The sequence below is a fragment of the Colobus angolensis genome, unplaced genomic scaffold (assembly GCF_000951035.1).
Source record: "Colobus angolensis palliatus isolate OR3802 unplaced genomic scaffold, Cang.pa_1.0 Scaffold265, whole genome shotgun sequence".
Lineage (NCBI taxonomy): Eukaryota > Metazoa > Chordata > Mammalia > Primates > Cercopithecidae > Colobus > Colobus angolensis.
This window is the reverse complement of record NW_012115877.1, coordinates 1,982,697-1,996,452: the sequence shown is the minus strand read 5'-3', so window position 1 is coordinate 1,996,452 and position 13,756 is coordinate 1,982,697. Positions and strand designations below refer to the sequence as shown.

At 37.8% G+C, this 13,756-nt stretch overlaps 1 protein-coding gene across 4 annotated transcripts in view; it reads right to left on the bottom strand.

The window, feature by feature from the left end:
- The window catches only part of ATRX (alpha thalassemia/mental retardation syndrome X-linked), a 295,353-nt gene that overhangs the window by 10,313 nt on the left and 271,284 nt on the right, over positions 1-13,756 (bottom strand). For all 4 annotated transcript variants that reach the window (XM_011947439.1, XM_011947441.1, XM_011947440.1 and 1 more), the window contains 4 exons: positions 6,135-6,284; positions 5,160-5,285; positions 4,327-4,422; positions 3,710-3,838 (listed from right to left, as the gene is read on the bottom strand). In XM_011947439.1, the coding sequence (XP_011802829.1) occupies positions 3,710-3,838; positions 4,327-4,422; positions 5,160-5,285; positions 6,135-6,284 (501 nt within the window). The remainder of the gene's footprint in view (positions 1-3,709; positions 3,839-4,326; positions 4,423-5,159; positions 5,286-6,134; positions 6,285-13,756) is intronic.

Here is a 13,756-nt window from a genome sequence, read left to right as displayed (position 1 = left end):
GGATCACGAGGTCAGGAGATCGAGACCATCCTGGCTAACATGGTGAAACCCCATCTCTACTAAAAATACAAAAAATTAGCCGGGCGTGGTGGCAGGTGCCTGTAGTCCCAGCTCTCGGGAGGCCGAGACAGGAGAATGGTGTGAACCCAGGAGGTGGAGCTTGCCGTGAGCCGAGATCGCGCCACTGCACTCCAGCTTGGACGACAGAGCGAGACTCCATCTCAAAAAAAAAAGAAGATTCAAATAAATAAAATCAGAGATCAAAAAGTAGATATTAAAACTGATACCAAAGAAATTCAAAGGAGCATTAGAGGGTCCTATGACAAACTACATGCAAACAATTGGAAAACCCAGAAGAAATGGATAAATTCCAAGACACATACAATCTACCAAGATTGAAACACTAAGAAATCCAAAATCTGAAACAGACCAGTAACAAGTAGCGAGATTAGAGCTGTAATAAAAAGTCTTGCAGCAAAGAAAAGCCTGGAAACCAGTATCTTCACTGCTGAATTTTACCAAACGTTTAAAGAAGAACTAATACCAATCTTCCTCAAACTACTGTGACAAGGAGAGGAGGAGGGAATACTTCACACACATTCTATAAGGCCAGTAACACCCTGATACCAAAATCAGACAGACACATCAAAAAAAGAAAACTACAGGGCAATATCTGAGATAAACATTCATGCAAAAATCCGCAACAAAATACTAGTAAACACAATTCAATAACACATTAAAAAGGCGTTGTTGAACATGACAAAATGGGATTTATCCAAGGGCCTCAAGGATGACTTAACATATGCAAATCAATCAACGTGATACATCAAATAACAGAATGAAGGACAAAAACCATATGATAATTTCAACTGATGCTGAAAAAACATATGATAATATTCAGCATCCCTTCATGATATAAATCCTCAAAAAACCGGTTACAGAAGGAACATACCTCAACACAATGAAACCCACATATTGACAGGCTCACAGCCAGTATCACACTCAATGGGGAAAAAAGTGAAAGACTTTCCTCTAAAAATTGGAACACAACAAGGACGCCAGCTTTTACCACTGTTATTCAACATAGTTCTGGAAGTCATAGCTAGAGCAATCAGACAAGAGAAAGAAATAAAGGGCATCCCAATTGGAAAAGAAGAAGTCAAATTATCCTGTTTGCAAATGATATGATCTGATATTTGGAAAAACCTAAAGACCACACCAAAAATATTTTAGAACTGATAAACAAACTTAGTAAAGTGGCAGCATACAAAATCAGCAGCATTTCTAAATGCCAGCAGTGAATAATCTGAAAAAGAAACTGAGAAAATAATCCCATTTACGGTAGCCACAGTCAAAATTAAATATCTAGGAATAAACTTAACGAAAGTGAAAGATGTCTACAATGAAAACTACACAATGCTGATGAAAGAAATGGAAGAGGGTACAAAAAAATGAGAAGATATTCCATGTTCATGAATTGGATAAATTAACATTGTTAAAATGTCCATATACCCAAAGCAATCTATAGATACAATGCAATCCCTATCAATATACCAATGACATTCTTCACAGAAAAAAAAAAAAAAAATCCTGAAATTTTCATGGAACCACAAAAGACCCAGAATAGGCAAAGCTGTAGTGAGCAAAAAGAACAAAACTGGGGGAATCATATTACCTGACTTCAAATTATACTATAGAGCTACAGTAACCAAAACAGCATGGTACTGGCATAAAAACAGACACACAGACCAAGAGAACAGAAGAGAGAACCCAGAAACAAATCCACACACCAGTGAACTCATGTTTGGCACAGGTGCCATGAACATGCATTGGAGATAGGACAGTCTCATTCATAAATGGTGTTGTGGAAGCTGGATATCCATATGCAGAACAATGAAAGAAGACCCCTATCTCTTGCCATATACAACATTCAAATCAAAATGAATTAAAGACTTAAATCTGAGACCTCAAACTATGAATCCACTACAGAAAAACATTGGGCAAACTGTCCAGGACATTGAACTGGCAAGGATTTCTTGAGTAATATCTCACAAGTACAGGCAACTAAAGAAAAAATGGACAAACAGGATACCATTAAGTTAAAAAGCTTCTGCATAGCAAAGGAAACAATCAACAATGCGAAGAGACAACCCACAGAATGCGAGAAAATATTTGCAAGCCTTCCAATTGACAAGGGATTAATAACCAGAATATATACGGAGCTCAAACAACTGCATAGAAAAAAAAAATCTAATAATCAGATTTAAAAATGGGCAAAATATCTGAATAGACATTTCTCAAAAGAAGACATACGAATTGCAACCAGGCATAAGAAAAGGTACTCAACATCATCAATCATTAGATAATGCAAATCAACACTACAATGAGAGGCTGGGAATGGTCACTGACACCTGTAATTTGAACACTTTGGGAGGCTGAGGTCAGAGGATTGCTTAAGACCAAGAGTTTGAGACCAGCCTGGGAAATATAGTGAGACCCTGTCCCTAGAAAACCAACCAACCAAACAAAAAAGACAATGAAATATCATCTTACCCCAGTTAAAAAGGCCTTTATCCAAAAGACAGGCAATAATTAATATTGGTGAGGATGTGGAGAAAAGGGAATTTGCATACACTGTTGTTAGCAACGTATATTAGTACAAGCACTATGGCGAACAGTTGGGAGGTTCCTCAGAAAACTAAAAATAGAGGTACTATATGATTCACCAATCCCACTGCAAGGTCTATACCCAAAAGAAAGGAAATCAGTATATTGAAGAGGTATCTGCACTCTCATGTTTATTGTAGCACTGTTTACAATATTAAGATTTGGAAGCAACCTAAGTATCAACCAACAGATGAATGAACAAAGAATACATGGTACATATACACAATGGAGTACTATTCAGCCATAAAAAAGAATGAGATACTGCCATTTGCAATAACATGCATGGAACTGGAGATCATTATGTTAAGTGAAATAAGCCAGGCATAGAAAGACAAAGTTCATATGTTCTCATTTATTTCTGGAAGCTAAAAACTAAAACAATTGAATGGGGATAGAAAATAGAATGGCTGAGAAGGGTAGCAGGGACTGGGGTAATGGGGGATGGTTAGTTAATAGGTACAAAAGTATAGTTAGAATGAATAAGATCTAGTATTTGATACCACAACAGGGTGACTACAGTCAAAAATAATTTATTGCACATTTAAAAATAACTACAAGGGTATAACTGGATTGTTTATAACACAAAGAAAGGATAAATGCTTGAGGTGATAGATATCCTTTACCCTGATGTGATTATTATGCACTGTATACCTGTATCAATATACCTTATGTACCCCAAAAATATATATACCTATTATATACTCATAAAAATTAAAAGTTAAATGAAATACAAATGGCAAATGTGGTAAAACTCTGGCAAAAATTCCTACGTAGATGTTCAGAATATATGAGAAATAAAATTATATGAACTAGATCCTATGTAAACTTCAAGGATTCCCATTTAGGTAGCTGTTACATTTTTGTAACAAAATATATTACTTTTACTTGACATTCCTGGGTTTTTTACATTTCTTCCAGAATTATCAATGACCATCCATCCCTCCATAGTAGGAATAATTACTGATGTAGATGTCATACAAACTTATTATTATAAATTCAAGAAAATTAAACATAACCTAGAAACAGAAGTCAGAATTCTTACCATCTGTTGTTTTGTCAATACATCATTGTAGATTGCTTCTCTTCGTTTAACATCAAGCTCCTGGCTGGCTTGTCTACTTAATGCTAACGCCTGTACTTGGGCCTCTGAGAGATTCATGTTCTCCTTCCACTAAAAGAAAAATTTTCTATTTACTCCTTATTACTGTACAATTGAAGAAAAAAATAATTAAGGTATTTTAAGGTATTTGGGATTTTCCAAGGTCCCCCCCCCTTTCTTTTATTCTTTTCTAAAGAAAATCATGATGCAAAACAGGGTACTAAGTTGTTCACTGCTGTACCTGGACTGGCTATCTCTGGAATGAAACAATAATTTAGATTTAATTTGTGCAACTGGTAATTAAAATGTTTATGTAAACAATGCATACATTTCCATGTTTGATTTCTCAATTCTTACATTTTATCCATTTCTCTTTTGTGCCAAAATCTATGTAAAATTGCTGGGTTACCGTTTGGCACTATTATCCATCCATTTTACCAGTATTTTACTATTGCAAATCAATTTATAAGATAGAAATAATTAAAAATTTTTGAAAATGGCAGTAGGGGGTGGAGGGAACAAATTTGAGGTTGGAATAAGACAACTGCCAATTAGCTTACTACAGCTGAAATTATATCTTCAAGAGGTTGAATCCTCACTGCTGTCACACTGTTTGTTGCTTCTACAACTTTTTCTCTTCCTTGATTAATGAGGTCCTAGAAGAATGCAAGAAATAAGTCATATAAGGCAGAAAGACAGCATAGTGTTAAAGTATAGGAATCCTTCCATTTGCCAATTTATAGCAGTTGGTTTTAAAACTCTTTAAATAATTGAAGAGAACAGAAAAATTCAGTATCAATAAAGTGGAGTAAAACCTACCAATGCTCAAAGAGTCTTGTTAGGAAGATTAAAAGTTTGAGTTTTATCACACCAATAATTTAATAATTTAGACGAATCCACAAGCACATTTTATAATGCATTTCAGAGTCAATTAAGTCATTATTGGTATAATAAAAATCCAATCTTTCCTATTTAATTTAAAATTGATTCTAGCTTTAAATCATTTATTTCATAATATTGGGCATTATATATTTAATTGTACATCTATAATGCACTTGAATAGAAATTAATATTTATCTTACTTTCAAACAGTAAGATAGCAATTTATTATGAATATATTATAACTGAAGAAGGTGCTACTTCCCAAGCCAGTCAGCAGCCCTATTGTTTCTTAATTAAAATAATTCAAACTACATTAATTCACCAACTGATTCCTTTGTGCTCTGAACAAACCATATTTTACAACATTATGTTGGTTCAAAACAGTCAACAAATAAAATAAAAATTTATTGGTCTATTCAGGGGTAATCTTTTGGAGAATGAACCCTCAACAACAAGACACTTGAAATTGCCTTTAATTCATGTTAAACTACTTTTGTACTTCACAACTCACCTCTAGCTGTTGATTACTCATTGCTGACAGGGCTCCCAAATTGAAAGGAATATAAGGAGTTTGAGAGTTGAAAGTGACAGGGGGTAAATTGGTCCCAGTTGGTATGTTGAAACGCATGGTCAGTCCCTAAAAACAAAAAAAATTACGCACTTTTCACATTGTGATTTAAAACTTGAAATTCTACATCACCTACTGGTTTAGAAAAGAATCCACATTCTCAGATCCAGGAAATTATTAACACTCTTCCACACACAAACAAAACACCCTTTTCACCCAAAACCAAGATCTTATTACATGGAAAGTTTTAACCCCTAAAGGTGTACTTTTTTTTATGATAATTCCCACAGAATGGGGGCAACTCAAAAGAATTCTGATGAGACTCTGAACATCACATTAATGTTAAAGAGGTTTGGTACAATAAGTTAGGAGTTTGAAAAGGATTCAGGTATTAGGATAAGGTTTCTCATGCTCAGGCATATTTTTGCTCAAGTGGGTTGATGTTTAAAACAGACATAGAAGGATCTTAAATAAAGCTGCTGCTGGAGCAAACGGCATTAATGTCTAATAATGAAATATTTTTGTGTTCTGATATTCGGCCAAAATTTAGATTTCATGGTATACATGCAAAGCTACATTTACTACAACCTCCAAACACTAAGCTCCTATATACTTGTTACTACAGAGAGGGTACTGATGGGAGGTTCGTGGTGCTAAATATATGGCTTCCCACTCATCTCTCAATTCAACAAATACTAACCACAAATGGGGTTACTACTCTTTAAGTGTAAACTGTTTTCTTCTGTCTCCTCCTCCTACTCTACCACCAAAGGTAGCTGAAACCAACCCATAAAGGGGACTGTGTTCCTAAAACCCACTATATTATTATCACCTGTTTCAAATGTGACCCTTTTCTTCTTCATTGCTCTTTCAAATCACTAACATAACAAAAACGAAAACGCATTTTGCATCAACTACCTTCTTCTCTGCTTCATACTCAGCCCAAGCTGCTTTTCTTTCTTCTTCAGTCAACTCTTCTTCTTCTTTGTGGTCCAAAAGAGAATCATGTTCATGATATCCTACAATGTGTTCCTTATGTATCTGAAGGAGTTCTGCAAGTATGGTATCCTGTTTAGAGGGGTTGAAATAAGAGACAATTATTTTTCCCCTCTGGATAGTATAATACCTCCATAGTTCTATGGTCAACTGTACTAGAAACTAAAACCTGACTGCTACATATATATTTCTGATATATATGACAGATTACCTGAAAAACAGCAACAAAACATGTAACACCAGTCTCTTATGTAAGACTTTCATGTTTATACAGTATGTTTTAGGCATTCAATTTTTTTTTAATTACTAGTTTTCAGATTTCAAGGTCCTTCCACCAACTTAACATTTTTTTTCACATGCATTTTATTTTGTGCTTAATTCTGAGTTGATAAATGCTAACATAAGTCTGCTTAAATTAGTGATGATATTGGATGCCTGTGCTAGAAATCAAGGCTACTCCTATTTATACATAATAAACAACCTTATTTTCACAATCATTTTAGCTGCCAACCACTATATTAACAAAAATCTAATCTAAATTAATCTAAACAGTTATAGGACAGTTTAACTGAAACATATAGCCCTTATACTCCAACTGCAGGAAGGTCAAATGTTAAATTACACTGTAAAGACCCATGGGTCAAATTTAAATTGATACATTTTTTGATTTATTATCATAGTATATATATTTTAAAGAAATCATGCTATCTTAAGCCAATCTTTTAAGATTATAAAAAATTGGGATCATTTATATACTCAGTAAGAACACTAAACTCCTGCTCTGTGTAATTATGACTGTGAGAGTGAGACACAAAGATAGATGGGGTGGGGGTTTAACGTGAATTACAGATACGTTACTTTTAATAAATTTAAAATATTCACAAGTTGTTCATTAAGAAATCACATAAGAAAACCTGGATCTAAAAAAGGCAAATTAATTCACTTTACAGAAGGATTTTCCATAGCTTTTAACAAGTTTTCCTAGAACACACTTTCTAAATTGAGGTGAATTTAGTGAAGGGACATAATTACTGATCAAATGAAGGCAGTGGAGGCACATATATAGCACATTGAATTCAAATTTAATCTGCATCTAGTGATGCTTAATGCACTCATAAATTTTTGCATAGACAAAGCCCACATTTGAAAATAATTATGCCTTTACACACCTTGAGTATAGGGTCCAAAAAGTGGTAAGAATTCAAATGTGTATTAAATAACTCAAGATAAAAATTCAAATCATGAGGCCCTAGGGTTTTTTTTTTCTATACAATAGCAAATACTGACACTAATTCCAAATATTCTGATATTTAATATCTTGTAAACAACTTTTTATCTTGCTACTCCAATAAACATTTGCAACAATTATTTCCTTTCTTAACAGAACTGATTTTCTTAATAGATATAACCATAATAGAGACTTTATAATTCTTGTTTATTTTATTTTATTTTATTTTTTTAGATAGGGTCCCATGTTGTCACCCAAGCTGGAGTGCAGTGGTTTGATCACAGTTCACTGCTGCCTTGAACTCCTGGGCTCAAGTGATTCTCCTGCCTCAGCCTCCCGAGTAGCTAGGACTACAGGTGCATACCACTGTACCTGGCTAATTTTAAAAATTCTGTAGACATAGGATCTCAGTATGTTTCCCAGGCTGGTTTCAAATTCCTGGCCTCAAGTGATCCTCCCACCTTGATCTCACAAAATACTGAGATTACAACTGGTATAATCCATTTTGAGATGTATGTGTGTGCTATTCCTTTGTTGAAAACAAAAAACAATAAAAGACCATACAAATGAGAGGACCCAATAAAGTATACCGGTAGAATACATGGATGCTAACAGGCTTAGTTACTTTGAAATTTGAAATGTTAACTAAATGCTTCTCTCTCATGCCAATGTAGAAACCTGTGATCAAAGTTGACTTCTCTGGCTTATGCCACATACAATAGGTTTATCATCACTAGATCAGTCTCCAAAGTCCACTGTTACTGACCAGGCAGGCAGGAAGACAGGCCAATCTGCATTAATTTATTCTACTAAAAGATAGGGCTTTCTTAAATGTGTAACTCCTATGCCCACTCCCCCAACACATACATGCCAAACACGACTCAAGAGAGAGATAAAATAATAAAACCAGATAACATTGACTAACATTTTTAGCACATTTACCAAATACAATGAGAAAAGTCAGCTGTTCTACAACACACCAAATAAATTACAAGATTAAAATGTTCTATGGATAATCTCTAATTTTACTTCTGTGTAGCAATAAATGATCTTAATCATAGTCAGATCAGTTCATTTCTCTAAGAAAGCAATCTGGATAAGAGAAAGGCCAAGAAAACTGTATACTAGGAACTAATTCACTTCTATCTGTGCTACTGATTCTCTCAGTAACACTGGATAATAACTTAGTCTAGCTATGACTGTAAATTAAATATGGATGATACACTCTCTGCTCACGTGTGTAACAGGATGATATGAAAATAGCAGGAATAAACAAAAGCATGAAAATACCCAATTCTTTGGAAATAAACATTGTCAAGTGCGGTATTTCTCAATTATAAACACCACAATTTAGAACATTAATTATGTCTTTAATGGTTGGAGGGGAAGCCTTTCCAGAAATGCATGTACACATAAACATATACACAAACTCATATACAGCCTTTTAAAAAATGTCTGAGATATCAGGAAAGCTTTATTAAGTCAGTCCTTAGCATTCTATAATTTCTAAGTCCAAATGTATTATCATGGAATTAGTAGAAATTGAAGCCCAGAGAGGCAAAGTAACTTTTTCCGATTACACAGCTAAGGACTACCTGGGACTGGAAACTAAATTTCCTGGCTCCTATGCAGTGATGATTCCATCACACCACAAAGAATGTCTGTTTTCTTGAGATACAGTTCCTCTACTTCCCAGATCTATTCCCTTAGGTAAAAAAAGATAATTCACTGAAAGATTCCAGGGGAAGGGGAACTTACGCCTATTTTCTTACTTTTAGCACTTTTTAACTTTTATTTATGTATTTATTTAGAGACAGAGTCTCACTCTGTTACTCTGTTGCCCGGGCTGGAGTGCAGTGGTGCTCACTGCAACCTCCACCTCCCAGGTTCCAGTGATTCTCCTGCCTCAGCCTCCCAAGTAGCTGGGACTACAGGCACCCGCTACCATGCCTGGCTAATCTTTGCATTTTTAGTAGAGATGGAGTTTCACCAAGTTGGCCAGGCTGGTCTCGAACTCCTGACCTCAAGTGATCCACCCGCCTCAGCTTCCCAAAGTGCTGGGATCACAGGCATAAGCCACTGAACCTGGCCTGCACTTTTGTACTTTTTGAACTTTTTAAAACAAGCATGTTAATTTAATAAAAGAAAGCATAAAAACTGAAAAAACAAGTCTCAAGACAAACTTGTGAAAGGCCAGTTCATGCTTATACTATACCTGAAAATAATACCACGTACTGTTTTACCATTTGCATCTTCAGGAGATACTTATTTTTGAGAAACGTCATTTCTAAACCCCTTTAATGTATTCACCCCACTAATTCCAGATTTAAAACCTATCCTATCAAGTCAGACATGACTGTCTAAGGTCAGGTTATGGTGAAGGTTCAGCCTCTAACCATGCAATAACTTTCCTTTTGACTTGCGAGTCAACTGAAATGCCAATGTAAGTCACAGGAAAAGTACATGTGAATTTGTTTGTTTTCTATCCTAGAAAGTTTCAGATTTTTTGCCTAAAACATTACCTCCATCCTGGCTACTATAATCCCTCTTTTCAAAGAACCAAACCAAACAAAATGCAAACAATACTAACATCCAATTACAAAACCAGGAAATAACTACCAGTAACATTTGTTATGTATTCCTCCACACATTTACACACACACACACACACACACACACACACACCTTTGCATAAAAATGGAATTGGACAAAGGGCAAGATGGCTGATGAGAAGCAGCTGTGGTCTGTGGCACTCACAGAGAGGCATGAAAAGGGGTGAATGAATCCAACACCTTCAAATGAAATATTCAGGTTCTTACATTGGGACTGAACAGGCAAAAAGCACAGAGAGCAAGGAGAATGTGCGGGGGGGCTATGGCCCATCTAGGAGCCACGTGGAGCAAAAGGAACCCCCACTCCCAGCCAGGGAAGGCAGTGAGTGTGTGTGCAACCCGCTCAGGAAGCCAGGCTTTGCAACATGCGGAGCAGGAGATCCCCTTGTGAACCCATTCCACCAGGATCTTGGGTCTGATACACAGAGCTGTGTGGAGGCTCGGCAAAACAGCAGCTCAGGCGCACAGAGACCCAGGAATTTTGCATGCTCCTGCCACGGGCTCCCTGCCAAGGCGTAAAATCCATCCATATACATCCCTAGGAAGGGGTCTGAATATAGGGAGCCAAGCAGCATGGCTCGGCAGGCCCCATTTCCATCGCACCTCACAGACTTGGAATCCCAGCTAACCAACAGCAGAGGGCTGAAATCCGCCTGAGACAAGACCAAGTTCCAGGGGGAGGGGCGGTCGCCATCTCTGCAATTCAGGGGAAATAGCCAATCCAGCCTGCCAGCTGTGAAGAGTGGACACAGCCCAGAGGAGGAGGGGCCGCCCACAGCACAGTGCCGTGGCCTTGCCAGATAAGGGGGCCAGACCGCTTCTTTAACCAGACGGACCCACTCCAAACTGAGTAGGACTTACCATGCAGGGTCAGAGATCTGATCTCTCGCTGGGAGGGAGCTGGCGGTAGCGGGGAGGGGCGGCTGATATCTCTGTGGTTTCTGGGGACTCAGTTGTTCCAGCCTGTCCGTTGTGGAGAGTGCAGATCACCCAGCTGAGGAGCACCGCCCCCGCCCCCCACAAGGCATAGTGCAGCCGCCTTGCCAGATTGTAGCCAGACTGTTTATTTGACAGGCCCCGACCCACTCCTGCAGACAGAGATCTGATATCTCCATGGGAGGGAGCTCCCATGGGGAGGGGAGGCGGCCATCTCTGTGCTTCTGTTAAATCAGCCATTCCAGCTTGCTGGCTATGGAGAATAAAGGTGGTACAGAGGAAAAAACCCCAGTGCGACACACCTGCTCTACCAAGAAGCAACCAGACTGTTTCACTGGGTGCGTCCCTGATCCCATCCCTCCTGACTGGGTGAGATCTTCCAGTGCAGGTCGCCAGCCGCCTCCTGCAGGTGCGGGAAAGGCGGAGGAAACTGGGGTCTGGAGCAGACCCCCAGCTAACCACAGGAGACCTACAGTAGAGTGGCGTGACTGTTAAAATAAAAACAAACAAACAGAAAACAACAGCAATAGCAACAACAACAACAAAAAGGCCCTGGGAAAAAAAAACCCATTCAAAGGGCAGCAACCTCAAGGATCAAAGGTAGATAAGCCCACAAAGATGAGAAACAATCAATGCAAAAACGCTGAAAACTCAAAAAGCCAGAGTGCCTTTTCTTCTCCAAATGACCGCAACACCACTCCAGCAAGAGCACAGAACTGGGCTGAGGCTGAGACGGATGAAGTAACAGAAATACGCTTCAGAAGGTCAGTAACAACAAATTTTGCTGGGCTAAAAAAGCATGTTTTAACCCAAGGCAAAGAAGCTAAGTATCATGATAAAACAATACAGGAGCGTATATAGAAAGAATAGCCAGTTTAGAGAGGAACATAACCAACCTGATGGAGCTGAAAAACACAACATGAGAACTTCACAATGCAATCAAACTTCATAATGCAACTAATAGCAGAAGAGACCAAGGTGAGGAAAGAATCTTAGAGCTGGAAGACTATCTTTCTCAAGTAAGACAGGCAGACAAGAATAGAGAAAAAAGAATGAAAAGGAATGAACAAAACCTCTGAGAATTATGGGATTATGTAAGGAGACCAAATCTACGACTGATTGGGGTCCCTAAAACTGACAGGGAGAATGGAACCAAGCTGGAAAACATACTTCAGGATATAATCGAGGAGAACTTCCACAACCTAGCAAGACAGGCCAAAATTCAAATTCAGGAAATGCAGAGAACCACAGTAAGATATTCCACGAGAAGATCAACCCCAAGATACATAATCATCAGATTCTCCAAGGTCGAAATGAAAGAAAAAATGTTGAGGGCAGCCAGAGAGAAAGGCCAGGTCACTTACACAAAATGAAGCCCATCAGACTAACAGTAGACCTCTTAGCGAAAAACCTGTCAGCCAGAAGAGATTGGGGCCAATATTCAACATTCTTAAAGAAAAGAAATTCCAGCCCAGAATTTCATATCCAGCCAAACTAAGCTTCATAAGCAAAGGGGAAATAAGATCCTTTTTAGACAAGCAAATTCTGAGGGAATTCATCACTAGCAGGCCTGCCTTGCAAGAGGTCCTGAAGGAAGCACTAAATATGGAAAGAAAAAACCATTATCAGCCACTAAAAAATACGCTGAAGTACACAGTCCAGTGACACTATGAAGCAACCACACAAACAAGTCTGCAAAATAACCAGCTAGCATCATGATGACAGGATCCAATTCACACATAACAGTACTAACTTAAAATGGAAATGGGCTAACTGCCCAAATTAAAAGACACAGAATGGCAAGTTGGATACAGAGTCAAGCCCCATTGGTATGGTGTCTTCAAGAGACCCATGTCACGTGCAAAGACACCCATAGGCTGAAAATAAAGGGACACAAGAAAATTTACCAAGCAAATGGAAAACAGGAAAAAGGAGGGGTAGCAATCCTAGTTTCTGACAAAACAGACTTTAATACAACAAAGATCAGAAAAGACAAAGACAGGCATTACATAATGGTAAAGGGTTCAATTCATCAAGAAGAGCTAACTATCCTTAATATATATGCACACAATATAGGAGCACCCAAATTCATAAAGCAAGTCCTTAGAGACCTACAAAGAGAATTAGACTCTCATACAATAATAGTGGAAGAGTTTAACACCCCTCTGACAATATTAGATCATTGAGACAGAAAATTAACAAAGATATTCAGGACCTGAACTCAGCTCTGTATCATGTGGACCTGATAGATACTTACAGAACTCTTCACCCAAAACCAACAGAATATACATTCTTCTCATTGCCACACAACACATACTCTAAAATTTATCACATAATAGGAAAATACTCCTCAGCAAATGCAAAAGAACTGAAATCATAACAGTCTCTTAGACCACAGCGCAAGCAAATTAGAACTCAAGAATAAGAAATCCACTCAAAACCATACAACTACATGGAAATTGAACAACCTGCTCCTTAATGACTCTTGGATAAATAATGAAATTAAGGTAGAAATCAAGAAGTTTTTTGAAATTAATCTGAACAAAGAGAAGACATATCAGAATCTCTGGGACAGAAATTTATAGCACTAAAATGCCCACATCAAAAATCTAGAAAGGCTGGGCGCAATGGCTCATGCCTGTAATCCCTGCACTTTGGGAGGCCGAGGTGGGTGGATCACTTGAGGTCAGTAGTTCGAGACCAGCCTGACCAACATGGTGAAACCCATCTCTACTAAAAATACAAAAAATTAGCCAGGTGTGGTGGCA